The sequence below is a fragment of the Mesoplodon mirus genome, assembly GCF_964341445.2.
Source record: "Mesoplodon mirus genome assembly, chromosome: 19".
NCBI lineage: Eukaryota > Metazoa > Chordata > Mammalia > Artiodactyla > Ziphiidae > Mesoplodon > Mesoplodon mirus.
Genome location: NC_138995.1, coordinates 14144087 through 14158067, shown reverse-complemented (window position 1 = coordinate 14158067; position 13981 = coordinate 14144087). Strand labels below are relative to the sequence as shown.

The window sequence follows — 13981 nt, the reverse complement described above, 5'->3', positions numbered from 1 at the left end:
TTTCAGCATCGAAGGACACCCATGCTTCTTGGGATAAAGTACAAAAGACTCACTGTGTTCTTCAAGGCTCAGCTGCCCCTGTGCTGCCCCTGAATTCCTCTCCAGCTTCTCCTCACTTTGCTCTCCCCTTACCACACTGCCTTCTTTCCATTTGCCCACCATGCCGGCCTCTTTCCTGCCCAGTGGTGGTTTGCTGTCTCACTGCCCGCCCTCTGCTGGGCGCTCTCCCCTCTCCTCACCTGGTTAGCCCTGCTGCTTCACTAAGTCTTCAGCGTAAACCTCCTTCCCCAGGAAGCCTTCTCCGAGACCCTGCCCTACCCAAGGTCCCCTGTGATAGACACCAGTAGCCTATCTCCTTGGTGACTCATCACATTTGCAACTATGGCTAATGGTCAACTTCCTAGCTGGCGCTTAATCCCCATGAGACTAGGGAGTACATCTGTTCTGTTGCCTCTGGATCCCAGAGCCCAGCACAGTCCATAGCACAGTCCTCAAAAGGTATTTTCTAGTTAATCAACTGCTCTCCCTGCCCCTGGTGTTTGTAGTGAGAGGAGAGTCATTTCATAACTGGTTTAACATTCTTTTCTGTTGGCTTCCTGGCACCTGCCAAATGGAAAGGTTCAAGGCATAAATATCACCTTGAAGAGAAAAAACAATGCCACTTGCTGTCTAGACAGGCTCTGTCTGTGCAGCCTGTCAGAAAAACATGAACCACTCATTGGCTAAAGGTCACTTTTATTAGATATACCAACACAAACCTTTCTTTTCCAATCAGAATTCTTCTAAGCCTTAGAATTCTTCTAACTAGTAAAAGAAACAAAAGCATAAAAGAAGTTTTCTTCTTCTTTTATTAGGCAGGACATGAGGAGGCCTAGACTCTCAACATTCCTGCCTGTCACAACACGTATACGTCACACGTGTATGTGTGCGCACACATGTGGGAGCATGTGTGTGCACATGCATGTGTACATGCATGTCTGTGCATTTGGGAATGAGTGTGTGTGTGTGTGTGTGTGTGTGTGATTTTGTAGGGAATTCTGACTCAGACATTCAAAGCATCTCTCTTGTTTGAGCATATTTTTGGTTCCAAGTTGGCCCTCATGTCACACATAAGAACAAAGAGAGAAGTAAAGTGGGCAAGCATGTTAGGTAAGCACTCCCTAAGCCAGTCATTGCCTTAGAAACCCACTCATCCATGCGAGTCCACGTGCATGACAGTGTTCTAGACTGAGTTTGATAGATAACAGTCCATGCGCTCACACGTACGCAAGTAATGAGGAAGCTGGGAGGACATATCAGGGCTGGGCATGGCTGCTGGCACAGCAGCACTGCAGAAACGTGCCCTTTCTTCGGCCTAACTGCTTAGCCGGATAAGAGCACGATGCTTTGTGGCATCTGTGTGAAAGGGGAGCACAGGGAAGCCGACACTGAAACCAGGCTTTGCTTTTAAGAGACCAGAGAGAATCAAGCAGATGCTGGCTCAGCTGGCGTCTATGCCGAGACTCAGAGCTGCAAGCTGAGGCGATGTTAGAACTTGGAGCATGTGGGCCGCATGGTCCCCAACGACAGCTTTGCCTTTTTGCTTCCAAATCAGATTATAAATAAACCAAATACAAGAGCCTAAGGGAGCCCAGCCTGACAGCAAAGGAACATGTGTTGTTCTCACACTGATTTTTTTGTGATGAACATCAGTTGTCCAATATTGTGATTGGAAGAGGAGGGTGGAAGGGCTGGAAGTGGGGTGGAGGGTCCTTATCGCCTGGATGCTTCTGTCTGTCTCTTCATCACCCCTCAATTTCTCTTGCTTTGAAAGTGGAACTTTTTAAAGACATGGTATCAGTGGTAGTTGAGGTCCTGGGCTGTGGAATCAGACATGACTGGTTAGAATCCCAGCTGTGTCCTAAACACATGACCCCGTGCCCTGGTTTACTTACCTGTAAAATGGGGATAATGCAGAAACCAAAAAGACTTGCTGTGAGCACTAAATGTTTATAAAGTGCATGTGTCTTTGAGATGACACATGAAAGAAAAATCTGAACTTGGTGGCTGTTTTCAGGTCTCAAAGGGTCCCTTCTTCTCCATTCCTTCCCACCAAGTGCTGCTAAGTGAAGCACTCCTCAGGATCCTAAAGTGTTGGAACCATAGGGTCCTTAGACACCACCATGATGGACTCAGCACCTTTTCCTTCTGGAGGTTAGAAAATTCCTTTCCTGTACCAGGCCACATTCATCAAGGCTGAAGCCGGGCCCTCAAAGGCCACAGTCCTTGTGTGGTCAGGAGGGCCAGGCCCAGAGTGCCCTCTGTCTTCCCCACCACTCATCCCTGCAGCCAGATAAGCCCAGACCCATGATCAAGGACTGGCCCCTGCTTTGCCCAAGGGTCCAATCAAGAAAACAAAAATGTTTCGGGGGAAAAGAAAACATGGTTCTTTATATTTCTTTCAAAAAAAATAATTTTATTGAATCCCATGGGTCAGGCACTGGGCATCCTTGCACGCCAGCCTTCCAGGACTGCTCAGTGTGCTAAGAGCCTAGCCTCTAAGGCAGCCTTCTACTCAGCCACCTGCCCCATGTGACCTTGGTGGATGGCTGAGGGTCCCTAAGCCTCGGCTTCCTTGCCTGAAATGAGGGTGATTATAATGGCATCTCCCACATACGGATGTGGTGAGGATTGTCTCAGCCCCTACTGCAGAGCTCTTGGATCTGTGTGTCACATAATAAATGCTCAGTAAGTGTCAGGTGATACGGCCATTCCTTTATTGAGGAAATTGAGTGGATTGGCACCCCTGTAATGCTAATACAGGACCTATTTAAGAAGCAGAATCCCAGAGGTGGCTTGAAAACATCTCCTGAAATCAGTCAGAAGCCATTTCAGGACACAGAGAGGCCTTACGGGGTCTGAGGGCCGCAGGTGTCTCTTGCTAGCTTGAGCTTCTGTCCGTTCAATAAATATCCCTCTGTCTTCCCCACAGGCCCTGCACCTCTCAGAATCCTTCAAGCTTCTGCAGTTGTTTTTTTTCCACCTCCCAGAGAAGTTTGGATAAGAGACAAAAGCGAGCGTGGAGCCTGGGGTCTAGAGGGAAAGCAGTTCTGATGAGGGAGCAAAAAGGGTCAAAAGAGGGAACAGAAGTGGCCACAGCTGGCCTCAGGCAAAGTGCCAAGTCAAGTTCTTATGCCCCTCCCACCCCCTTTCTTCCCTAACTCTCCCCCTGCTTGTACTTGAGCCAGAATGACAGTTTAACAGCCCAAAGAATGAATCCAGTGCAAACAGGGGCCATCCCCCTCGCCTGTATTAGTTTCCTATTGCTGCTGTAACAAATCACCATAAGCTGATGCTGGCAGGAAGTAGACAGCGCACCTAAAGGATTAGTCTAGATGAGATTAAGAAAGGTAGCAGAGGCCTGAAGGGACAAGGGATGAGAGTCTTAACCAGAACCTCTGTGGCCTCCCTTACCAACTCAAGGTGTTATGTGACCTGCTCTTCTGAGTCATGTATGGCTGAGGGTTGAGAGGAAGTTGACCTTAAGAATATTCACTGAGCAGTAGTGCAGAAGTACTGGGGGTTAGAACTTCAACATAGTATTTCAAAGGGGACCGATTCAACACATAACAGTCTTTAATTAAAAAAAAATTAAATCAGTAAATATGTAAATAAACATTTGAAGAGTAAAAAAGTCATGGTATCAGAAGCCCATGAGTCAGGGAAATGGTAGCAATATGACTGGAAAATTCTGCAGGGCCAGGTCAGGTCCAGTGTTGTAGACCATGCTGAGGAGTTTGATTTTTTTCAGAATGTAGTGAAAAGCCATGGAAGGGTTTAAAGTAAGTGAGTTAGAGAGAGTGACATGGGCTACCATGGACCAGAGTCAACAGAAATGGTAGTCCTTAGACTAACAGAACTGCAAGAGGTCATTATCAACAGAAGAGCAGGTCATTATCAAAGGGGGAGCAGGCTCATTAAAGGCACTTGTACTGGGTATACTTAAGGAAGAAGGAAAATTATCTCAGACATATGTCTGAGATGCAAGGAGGATTTCTGAACTAAGAAAATGGTATATTATGGGTAAAATTAAAATACCATTAACTACATAAAATAATAATGTAAAATATTAATATAGGACTGAAATACTATATAGTATGGAAGGGGAGAAATGAAAGATTTTAGGTCTTTGAGTTGTTCCAGAAGAGGGAAAAGGTAAGCTTTTAACATAAATTTAAGTAAAGAAAAGAAGTAAAAGTATTTTATTACTAGAAGAAAAAAGGTGAAGGGGAAAAATATAGTCAATCCAAAATAAATAAAAAATTACGGGAAGGGGTGACATGGAAAAGATACACAGAAATAAATAAATAAAAATTACAAAATAAGATGATAAAATAAATCCAAATGTATCAGTAATTGAAATCACTGTAAATAAAACTAAGAAAATGATTGTGCTTTTGGATTTTACTCACAATTATTTTAAAAAGAGATACCTGAAAAATAAGGATACAGTAATATAAAAGGATGGGAAAAGATAGAACAGGCCATATAATGGAGGGAGTTCTGAGGAAGCTATGAAACATCAGTTAAAATAGACTTCATTTTTAAAAAAATTTTTATCAGAGTATAGTTGATTTACAATGTTGTGTTATTTTCTGCTGTACAGCAAAGTGAATCAGTTATACACACACACACACACACACATATATATATATATATAATCTTTTTTAGATTCTTTTCCCATAGAGGTTATTACAGAGTACTGAGTAGAGTTCCCTGTGCCATACAGTAGGTCCTTTTTAGTTATCTGTTTTCTATATCGTAGTGCGTATATGTCAATCCCAGTCTCCCAGTTTATCCCTCCCCCACCTTTCCCCCCTCGTAACCAGAAATGGACTTTAAAACAAAAAAGCATTACCAGAGGTCAAGAAGGTTACTAGGTCAGTTCATCAGAAAGATATAATAATCCTAAACTTCATACATCTCAAAACATAACTTCAAAATACATAAAGCAAATCAAATCCCCTATCTTTAATAACACTCTCTCGAGCAGACAGAAAATCAGCAAGACTCTATAGCTTACATTGCCGCATGTAGTAGCCACCAAACCTCACGTAGCTATTTAAATTTTTTTTTAAACTTTTTAAATTAAAAATGTAGCTCCTTAGTCACACTAGCCACATTTTAAGTGCCCAGTAACCACGTGTGGCTTGTGGCTGTTGTATTGAACAGCACAGATACAGGCCATGTCAGTCACTGTAGAAAGTTCTGTTGGACAGCTCTCCTACAGACAGTTCGAACACAATTAACAGGCTCCATATAATATATGTAGAACACCCCATTAAGAAGAAACTCTTCCAACCCTATGGAACACTTATGAAAAATTACCATATACTAGGACTTAAAGCAAATCTCAACAAATCTGTTATGTTAGAAATCAATAACAAATATATATTTAAAAACAAACAAGTAAAGAACATAGACATTTTAAAATACACTTCTGAATAACCTATGGGTAAAAAAAATCACAATGAAAATCAGGAAATACTTAAGATTGAATGACGATGAAAAAATCAGTGGTAATGAAGCTGAAGTGGACTTTTAAAAAATTTTACTGGATTATAGTTGATTTACAATGTTGTGTTTCAGGTATACAGCAAAGTGATTCAGTTATACATATACATATTTTCATTCTTTTTCATATTCTTTTCTCATATAGGCTATCACAAAATATTGAGTAGAGTTCCCTGTGCTATACAGCAGGTCCTTGTTGGTTATCTATCTTATGTATACTAGTTTGTGTATGTTAATCCCAAGCTCCTGGTTTATCCCTCCCCCCCACCCCATGCTTCCCCTTTGGTAGCCATAAGTTTGGTTTCAATATCTGTAAGTCTATTTCTGTTTTGTAAATGAGTTCATTTGTATTATTTTTTAAAATTAGATTCCACATATGAGTGATATCATATGATATGTCTTTCTCTGTCTGACTTCACTTAGTATGATAATCTCTGGGTCCATCCATGTTGTTGCAAATGGCATTATTTCGTTCTTTTTTATGGCTGAGTAATATTCCATTGTATATATGTGCCACATCTTCTTTATCCGTTCATCTGTCAATGGACACTTAGGTTGCTTCCATGTCTTGGCTATTGTAAGTAGTGCTGCAATGAACATTGGGGTGCACGTATCTTTTCGAAATACGGTTTTCTCCAGATATATGCCTAGGAGTGGGACTGCTATATCATATAGTAGTTCTATTTTTATTTATTTATTTTTAATTATGAATTTATTTGGTAATTTTATAATCCTCTATCGGCATATACTTTTTTTAAAACAAATTTATTTATTTTATTTACTTCTGGCTGTGTTGGGTCTTCGTTGCTGCGCACAGGCTTTCTCTAGTTGTGGCGAGCGTCGGCTACTCTTTGTTGCAGTGTGTGGGCTTCTCATTGCGGTGGCTTCTCTTGTTGTGGAGCACGGGCTTTAGGTGTGCAGGCTTCAGTAGTTGTGGCACGTGGGCTCAGCATTTGTGGCTCACGGGCTCTAGAGCACAGTCTCAGTAGTTGTGGTGCATGGGGCTTAGTTGCTCTGTGGCATGTGGGATCTTCCCGGACCAGGACTTGAACCCGTGTCCCCTGCATTGGCAGGCGGATTCTTAACCACTGTAGACCAGGGAAGTTCAGTAGTTCTATTTTTAGTTTTTTAAGGAACCTCCATACTGTTCTCCATAGTGGTTGTACCAATTTACATTCCCACCAACAGTGTAGGAGGGTTCCTTTTCCTCCACACCGTCTCCAGCATTTATTGTTTGTAGACTTTTTGATGATGACCATTCTGACTGGTGTGAGATAATACCTCATTGTAGTTTTGATTTGCACTTCTCTAATAATTAGTGATGTTGAGCATCTTTTCATGTGCTTTTTTTGGCCATCTGTATGTCTTCTTTGGAGAAATGTCTGTTTAGATCTCCTGCCCATTTTTTGATTGGATTGTTTGTTTTTTTGACATACAAACTGCATGAGCTGTTTGTATATTTTGGAGATTAATCCCTTGTTGGTCACTTTGTTGTCAAATATTTTCTCCCATTCTGTGGGTTGTCTTTTCGTTTTGTTTATGGTTTCCTTTGCTGTGCAGAAGCTTTTAAGTTTAATAAACTCCCATTTGTTTACTTTTGTTTTTATTTTCGTTACTCTAGGAGGTGTGTGCAAAAGGATATTGCTGTGATTTATGTCAGAGAGTGCGTCCTGCCTATGTTTCCTTCTAAGAGTTTTATAGTGTCCGGCCTTAACATTTAGGTCTTTGATCCATTTTGAGTTTATTTTTGAGTATGGTGTTAGAGAATGTTCTAATTTCATTCTTTTACATGTAGCTGTCCAATTTTCCCAGCAGAAGCTAAAGTGGTCTTAAATGAAAATCTGTAGTCTTAAATCAGTGGTTCCCAACTGAAGGCAATTTTGCCCCCCAGGGGACATTTGGCAATGTCTGGAGATATTATTATCATTATTATTATTATTATTATTATTGGCGTCAGCATCATCATAACCAGGGGGAGCTACTGGCATCTAGTGGGTAGAGGCCAGGGATGCTACTAAGTATTTTTCAATACACAGGACAGCCCCCAACAACAAAGAATTATCCATTCAAAATATTGATAGTGCTACCATTGACAAGCCCTACTTTAGATGCTATGTTACAAAAGAAAGGAGGCTGAAAATTGAGTTGAACATTCACAGCTATAAAAGTTGGGTAAGTAAATAAACAAATATAGCCAAAGAAAATAGACAGAAGGAAATATTGAATGTATGACCAGAAACTAATGAAAGAGAAAATTAAATAAAATACAAAGAATCAACAAAGCCAGGAGTTGACTATCTGAAGAGACTGTTAATAAAATTAACAAATTCAGGCAAGACTGATAAAGAAAAAAAAAAGGCACAACCATTACTAGGAATACACAAATTATATAACTACAGTTGCAGCAGATGAAATTTTCATGAGTAACTTTATGGCAAAAATTTGAAAAATTGGATAAAATGAATAAAATCTTAGAAAAATACAACTTATCAAAACTAATTTAAAAAAAAAAAGAAATCCCAGCTTACCCTTCCCCCTCCCTGTGTCCTCAAGTCCATTCTCTAGTAGGTCTGCATCTTTATCCCAAGTGGCATGGACATATATACACTACCAAATGTAAAACTGATAGCTAGTGGGAAGCAACTGCATAGCACAGGGAGATCAGCTTGGTGCTTTGTGACCACCTAGAAGGCTGGGATAGGGAGGGTGGGAGGGAGGGAGACGTAAGAGGGAAGAGATACGGGGATATATGTATATGTATAGCTGATTCACTTTGTTATAAAGCAGAAAGTAACACACCATTGTAAAGCAATTATACTCCAATAAAGATGTTTTAAAAAATCCAAATGGTCTTTTAATCACTGAAGAAATTGAATAAATAGCTTCAAGTCCTTCTATAATAAAACACTAGTTCTGATAGACAAAGGCAAGTTTTTCCAAGTATTCAAGGAACAAATAATTATTCAAAACTTACACAAATTCTTTTTTTTATACTACTTATTTTTTTTTGGAGTATAGTTGATGTACATTATTGTGTAAGTTACAGGTGTATAATATAGTGATTCACAATTTTAAAGGTTATACTCCATTTATAGTTATTATAAAATATTAGCTATATTTTCCATGTTGTACAATATATCCTTTTAGCTTATTTTATAACAGTTTCTTATTTTTTTTATTCTTATTTTATAACATAATAGTTTCTACCTCTTAATCCCCTACCCCAATATTGCCCCTCCCCTCTTCCCTCTCCCCACTGGTAACCTCTAATTTGTTCTGTACATCTGTGAGTCTGTTTCTTTTTTGTTATATTCACTAGTTTGTTGTATTCTGTACATTCCACATATGTGATGTCATACGGCATTTGTCTTTCTCTGTGTGACTTATTTCATGTAGCATAATGTTCTCCAAGTCCATCCATGTTGCAAATAGCAAAATGTCCTTCCTTTTCTATGGCTGAGTAATATTCCACTATACATATATACCACATCTTTATCCACTCATCTGTTGATGGACACTTAGGTTGCTTCCATATATTGGCAATTATAAATAATGCTGCTATGAACATTGGGGTACATGTATCTTTTCAAATTAATGGGGTTTTTTTCTATATATACCCAGGAATGGAATTGCTAGGTCACATGATAGTTCTATTTTTAATTTCTTGAGAAACCTCCATACTGTTTTTTGCAGTGGCTGCACCAATTTATGTTCCCACCAACAGTATTTGAAGGTTCCCTTTTCTTCACATCCTTTCCAACATTTGTTATTTGTGTTCTTTTTTAATGATAACCATTCTGACAGGTGTGAGGTGATATCTCATTGTGGTTTTGATTTGAATTTCCCTAGTGATGTTGAGCATCTTTTCATGTGCCTGTTGGCCATCTGCACGTCTTCTTTGGAAAAACATCTATTCAGGTATTCTGCCCTTTTTTTTTTAATACCTTTATTGGAGTATAATTGCTTTACAATGGTCTGTTAGTTTCTGCTTTATAACAAGGTGAATCAGCTATACATATACATATATCTCCATATCTCCTCCCTCCTGCCTCTCACTCCCACCCTCCCTATCCCACCCTTCTAGGTGGTCACAAAGCACTGAGCTGATCTCCCTATGCTATGTGGCTGCTTCCCACTAGCTATCTATTTTACATTTGGTAGTGTATATATGTCCATGCCACTCTCTCACTTCATCCCAGGTTACCCCTCCCCCTGCTTGTGTCCTCAAATGCATTCTCTACGTCTGCATCTTTATTCCTGTCCTCCCCCTAGATTCCTCAGAACCTTTTTTTTTATTCCATATGTATGTGTTAGCATACAGTATTTGTTTCTCTTTCTGACTTACTTCACTCTGTATGACAGACTCTAAGTCCATCCACCTCACTAGAAATAACTCAATTTCGTTTCTTTTTATGGCTGAGTAATATTCCACTGTATATATGTGCCACATCTTCTTTATCCATTCATCAGTCGATGGACACGTAGGTTGCTTCTATGTCCTGGCTATTGTAAATAGAGCTACAATGAACACTGTGGAACATGACTTTTTGAATTATGGTTTTCTCAGGATATATGCCCAGTAGTGGGATTGCTGGATCATATAGTACTTCTATTTTTAGTTTTTTTAAGGAACCTCCATACTGTTCTCCATAGTGGCTGTATCAATTTACATTCCCACCAGCAGTGCAAGAGGGTTCCCTATTCTCCACGCCCTCTCCAGGATTTATTGTTTGTAGATTTTTTGATGATGGCCATTCTGACTGGTGGGAGGTGATACCTCATTGTAGTTTTGATTTGCATTTCTCTGATGATTAGTGATGTTGAGCATCCTTTCATGTGTTTGTTGACCATCTATATATCTTCTCTGGAGAAATGTCTATTTAGGTCTCCTGCCCATTTTTGGATTGGGTTGTTTGTTTTTTTTGATTTTGAGCTTCATGAGCTGCTTGTAAATTTTGGAGATTAATCTTTTGCCAGTTGCTTCATTTGCAAATATTTTCTCCCATTCTGAGGGTTGTCTTTTCGTCTTGTTTATGTTTTCCTTTGCTGTGCAAAAGCTTTTACGTTTCATTAGGTCCCATTTCTTTATGTTTGTTTTTATTTCCATCTCTCTAGGAGGTGGGTCCAAAAGGACCTTGCTGTGATTTATGTCATAGAGTGTTCTGCCTATGTTTTCCTCTAAGAGTTTTATAGTGTCCAGTCTTACATTTAGGGCTCTAACCCATTTTGAGTTTATTTTTGTGTATGGTGTTAGGGAGTGTTCTAATTTCATTCTTTTACATGTAGCTGTCCAGTTTTCCCAGCACCACTTATTGAAGAGGCTGTCTTCTCCATTGCATATTCTTGCCTCCTCTATCAAAAATAAGGTGACTATATGTGTGTGCATTTGTCTTTGGGCTTTCTATCCTGTTCCATTAATCTATATTTCTGTTTTTGTGCCAGTACCATACTGTCTTGATTGCTGTAGCTTTGTAGTATAGTCTGAAGTCAGGGAGCTTGAATCCTCCAGCTCCGTTTTTCTTTCTCAAGATTGCTTTGACTGTTCGGGGTCATTTGTGTTTCCATACAAATTGTGAAATTTTTTGTTCTAGTTCTGTGGAAAATGCAATTGGTAGTTTGATAAGGATTGCACTGAATCTGTACATTACTTTGGGTAATATAGTCATTTTCAGAATGTTGATTTTTCCAATCCAAGAACATGGTATATCTCTCCATCTGATTGTATCGTCTTTAATTTCTTTCATCACTATCTTGTAGTTTTCCGAGTACAGGTCTTTTCCCTCCTTAGGTAGGTTTATTCCTAGCTTTTTTATTCTTTTTGTTGCAATGGTAAATGGGAGTGTTTCCTTAATTTCTCTTTCAGGTTTTTCATCATTAGTGTATAGGAATGCAAGAGATTTCTGTGCATTCATTTTGTATCCTGCTACTTTACCAAATTCATTAATTAGCTCTAGTAGTTTTCTGGTAGCATCTTTAGGATTCTCTATGTATAGTATCATGTCATCTGCAAACAGTGACAGCTTTACTCTTTTCCAATTTGGATTCCTTTTATTTATTTTTCTTCTCTGATTGCTGTGGCTAAAACTTCCAAAACTATGTTGAATAATAGTGGTGAGAGTGGGTAACCTTGTCTTGTTCCTGATCTTAGTGGAAATGGTCTCAGTTTTTCACCATTGAGAATGATGTTGGCTGTGGGTTTGTCATATATGGCCTTTATTATGTTGAGGTAAGTTCCCTCTATGCCCACTTTCTGGAGGGTTTTTATCATAAATGGTATTGAATTTTGTCGAAAGCTTTCTCTCCATCTGTTGGGATGATCATGTGGTTTTTCTCCTTCAATTTGTTAATATGGTGTATCACATTGATCGATTTGCATATATTGAAGAATCCTTGCATTCCTGGGATAAGCCCCACTTGATCATGGTGTATGATCCTTTTCATGTGCTATTGGATTCTGTTTGCTAGTATTTTGTTGAGGATTTTTGCATCTTTATTCATCAGTGTTATTGGCCTGTAGTTTCCTTTTTATGTAATGTCTTCGTCTGGTTTGGTATCAGGGTGATGGTGGCCTCATAGAATGAGTTTGGGAGTGTTCCTCCCTCTCCTATATTTTGGAAGAGTTTGAGAAGGATAGGTGTTAGCTCTTCTCTAAATGTTTTCATGTTTAGAATTTTCCTGTGAAGCCATCTGGTCCTGGGCTTTTGTTTGTTGGAAGATTTTTAATCACAGTTTCAATTTCAGTGCTTGTGATTGGTCTGTTTATATTTTCTATTTCTTCCTGGTTCAGTCTTGGAAGGTTGTGCTTTTCTGAGAATTTGTCCATTTCTTTTTTTTTTTTTTTTTTTTTGAAAAGTTAAAAATTCCTTAATTTTTTATTCCTGGTACCACTACCACAATTTACAGGGCAATATACCTGATGTAATGAAAAGAAAAAGAAAAAGACAAAGCTACAACAGATAAAAGACCTCAGGAATGTACATCTAATTGACACTACATTGCATTAATCAATAGCTGCACTTTTTGCAAACTGTGGCTATGACAGTCCTGAACAAGAAGGGTTTCCTGTTTAAGCTGCAGTAACTTTTCTGACTATGGATCATCGTTCCTTCTGTGGCAGATTTTTACACTTCCTCTAATGCATTTGGGACGACTGTCTCAAAGTAACCTGCAGCTTTCCTGACAACTCCTCGCTCTCTCTCCTGCTAAGAACTGTAGCCCTTTTCTTCTGAGTTTTTAGAACCTTCTGCTACCATATCCACCACTTCCACCACCAGATCCATAACCACCACCATAGGGACTTCCCGAGCTTCTTCCACCAAAACTGCCCCCCTTCATGGGTCCATAATTTGATTGCTGTTGTCCACTATAATTTCCAAAATCATTATAGCTCCCACCACCACCATAGTTACCTCCAAAATTTCCTCCTTCATTGTAACCATCATATCCTCCACCACCGCCACCATATCCACCACCTTGGTTTCCATATCCTGGTCCACCACCACCATAGCCTCCTCTACTACTGTAACCAGGACCACCGCCATAGTTACCACCGTCGCCTCCAAATCCATTATATCCACCATCACCTCCTCCGTAACTACCTCTGCTGCCACCACCTCCACCACCATAGCCTCCTCTTCCACCAAAGTTTCCACCACGGCCAAAGTTACCTCCACCACCTCCAAAGTTTCCTCCACGACCCATAAAGTTGCCAGATCCACCTCCACGACCTCTTTGTGATCCAGCAGATTGCATTTCTTGTTTAGAAAGGGCCTTTTTCACTTCACAATTATGCCCATTAATAGTGTGGTATTTCTGAACAACAATTTTATCAACGGTATCATGATCATCAAAAGTTACAAAAGCAAATCCTCTCTTTTTTCCACTCTGCCTGTCTTCCATAACTTCTATGGTTTCAATCTTGCCATACTTTTCAAAGTAGTCTCTCAAATTATATTCTTCTCTATCTTCTTTAATACCACCAACAAAAATTTTCTTCACTGTTAGATGGGCACCAGGCTTTACAGAATCCTCTCTAGAAACAGCTCTCTTTGGTTCCACTACACGCCCATCAACCTTGTGTGGTCGAGCACACATTGCTGCATCCACCTCTTCAACACAAGAGTAAGTAACAAAACCAAAGCCCCTGGAACGTTTTGTTTGGGGGTCTCTCATCACCACACAATCTGTAAGTGTGCCCCATTTCTCAAAATGTTCTCTTAAGCTATCATCTGTAGTTTCAAAGCTCAGACCACCAATAAACAGTTTTCTCAACTGTTCTGGTTCCTTTGGATCATGGCCCTCCTCCCCCCGGCGGCGGCAGCGACGGCCGGAGTCGGGCTGGGGGCGGCCGGGCGGCGGTTTTACCTCCATTTTGAGCTGTCCATTTCTTCCAGGTTGTCCATTTTATTGGTATATAGTTGCTTATAGT

At 39.9% G+C, this 13981-nt stretch overlaps 2 protein-coding genes across 2 annotated transcripts in view; one reads left to right on the top strand and one right to left on the bottom strand.

The window, feature by feature from the left end:
* The window catches only part of HYDIN (HYDIN axonemal central pair apparatus protein), a 437603-nt gene that overhangs the window by 267186 nt on the left and 156436 nt on the right, over positions 1-13981 (top strand). The gene's annotated exons all lie outside the window — the stretch shown is intronic.
* Positions 12396-13923, bottom strand: LOC309794885 (heterogeneous nuclear ribonucleoprotein A3-like; the record flags this gene model as incomplete). The annotated part of the gene is made up of 1 exon (XM_082606778.1): positions 12396-13923. The coding sequence occupies one exon, from the start codon at positions 13921-13923 to the stop codon at positions 12787-12789; it is 1137 nt and encodes a 378-aa protein (XP_082462904.1). The 3' UTR covers positions 12396-12786.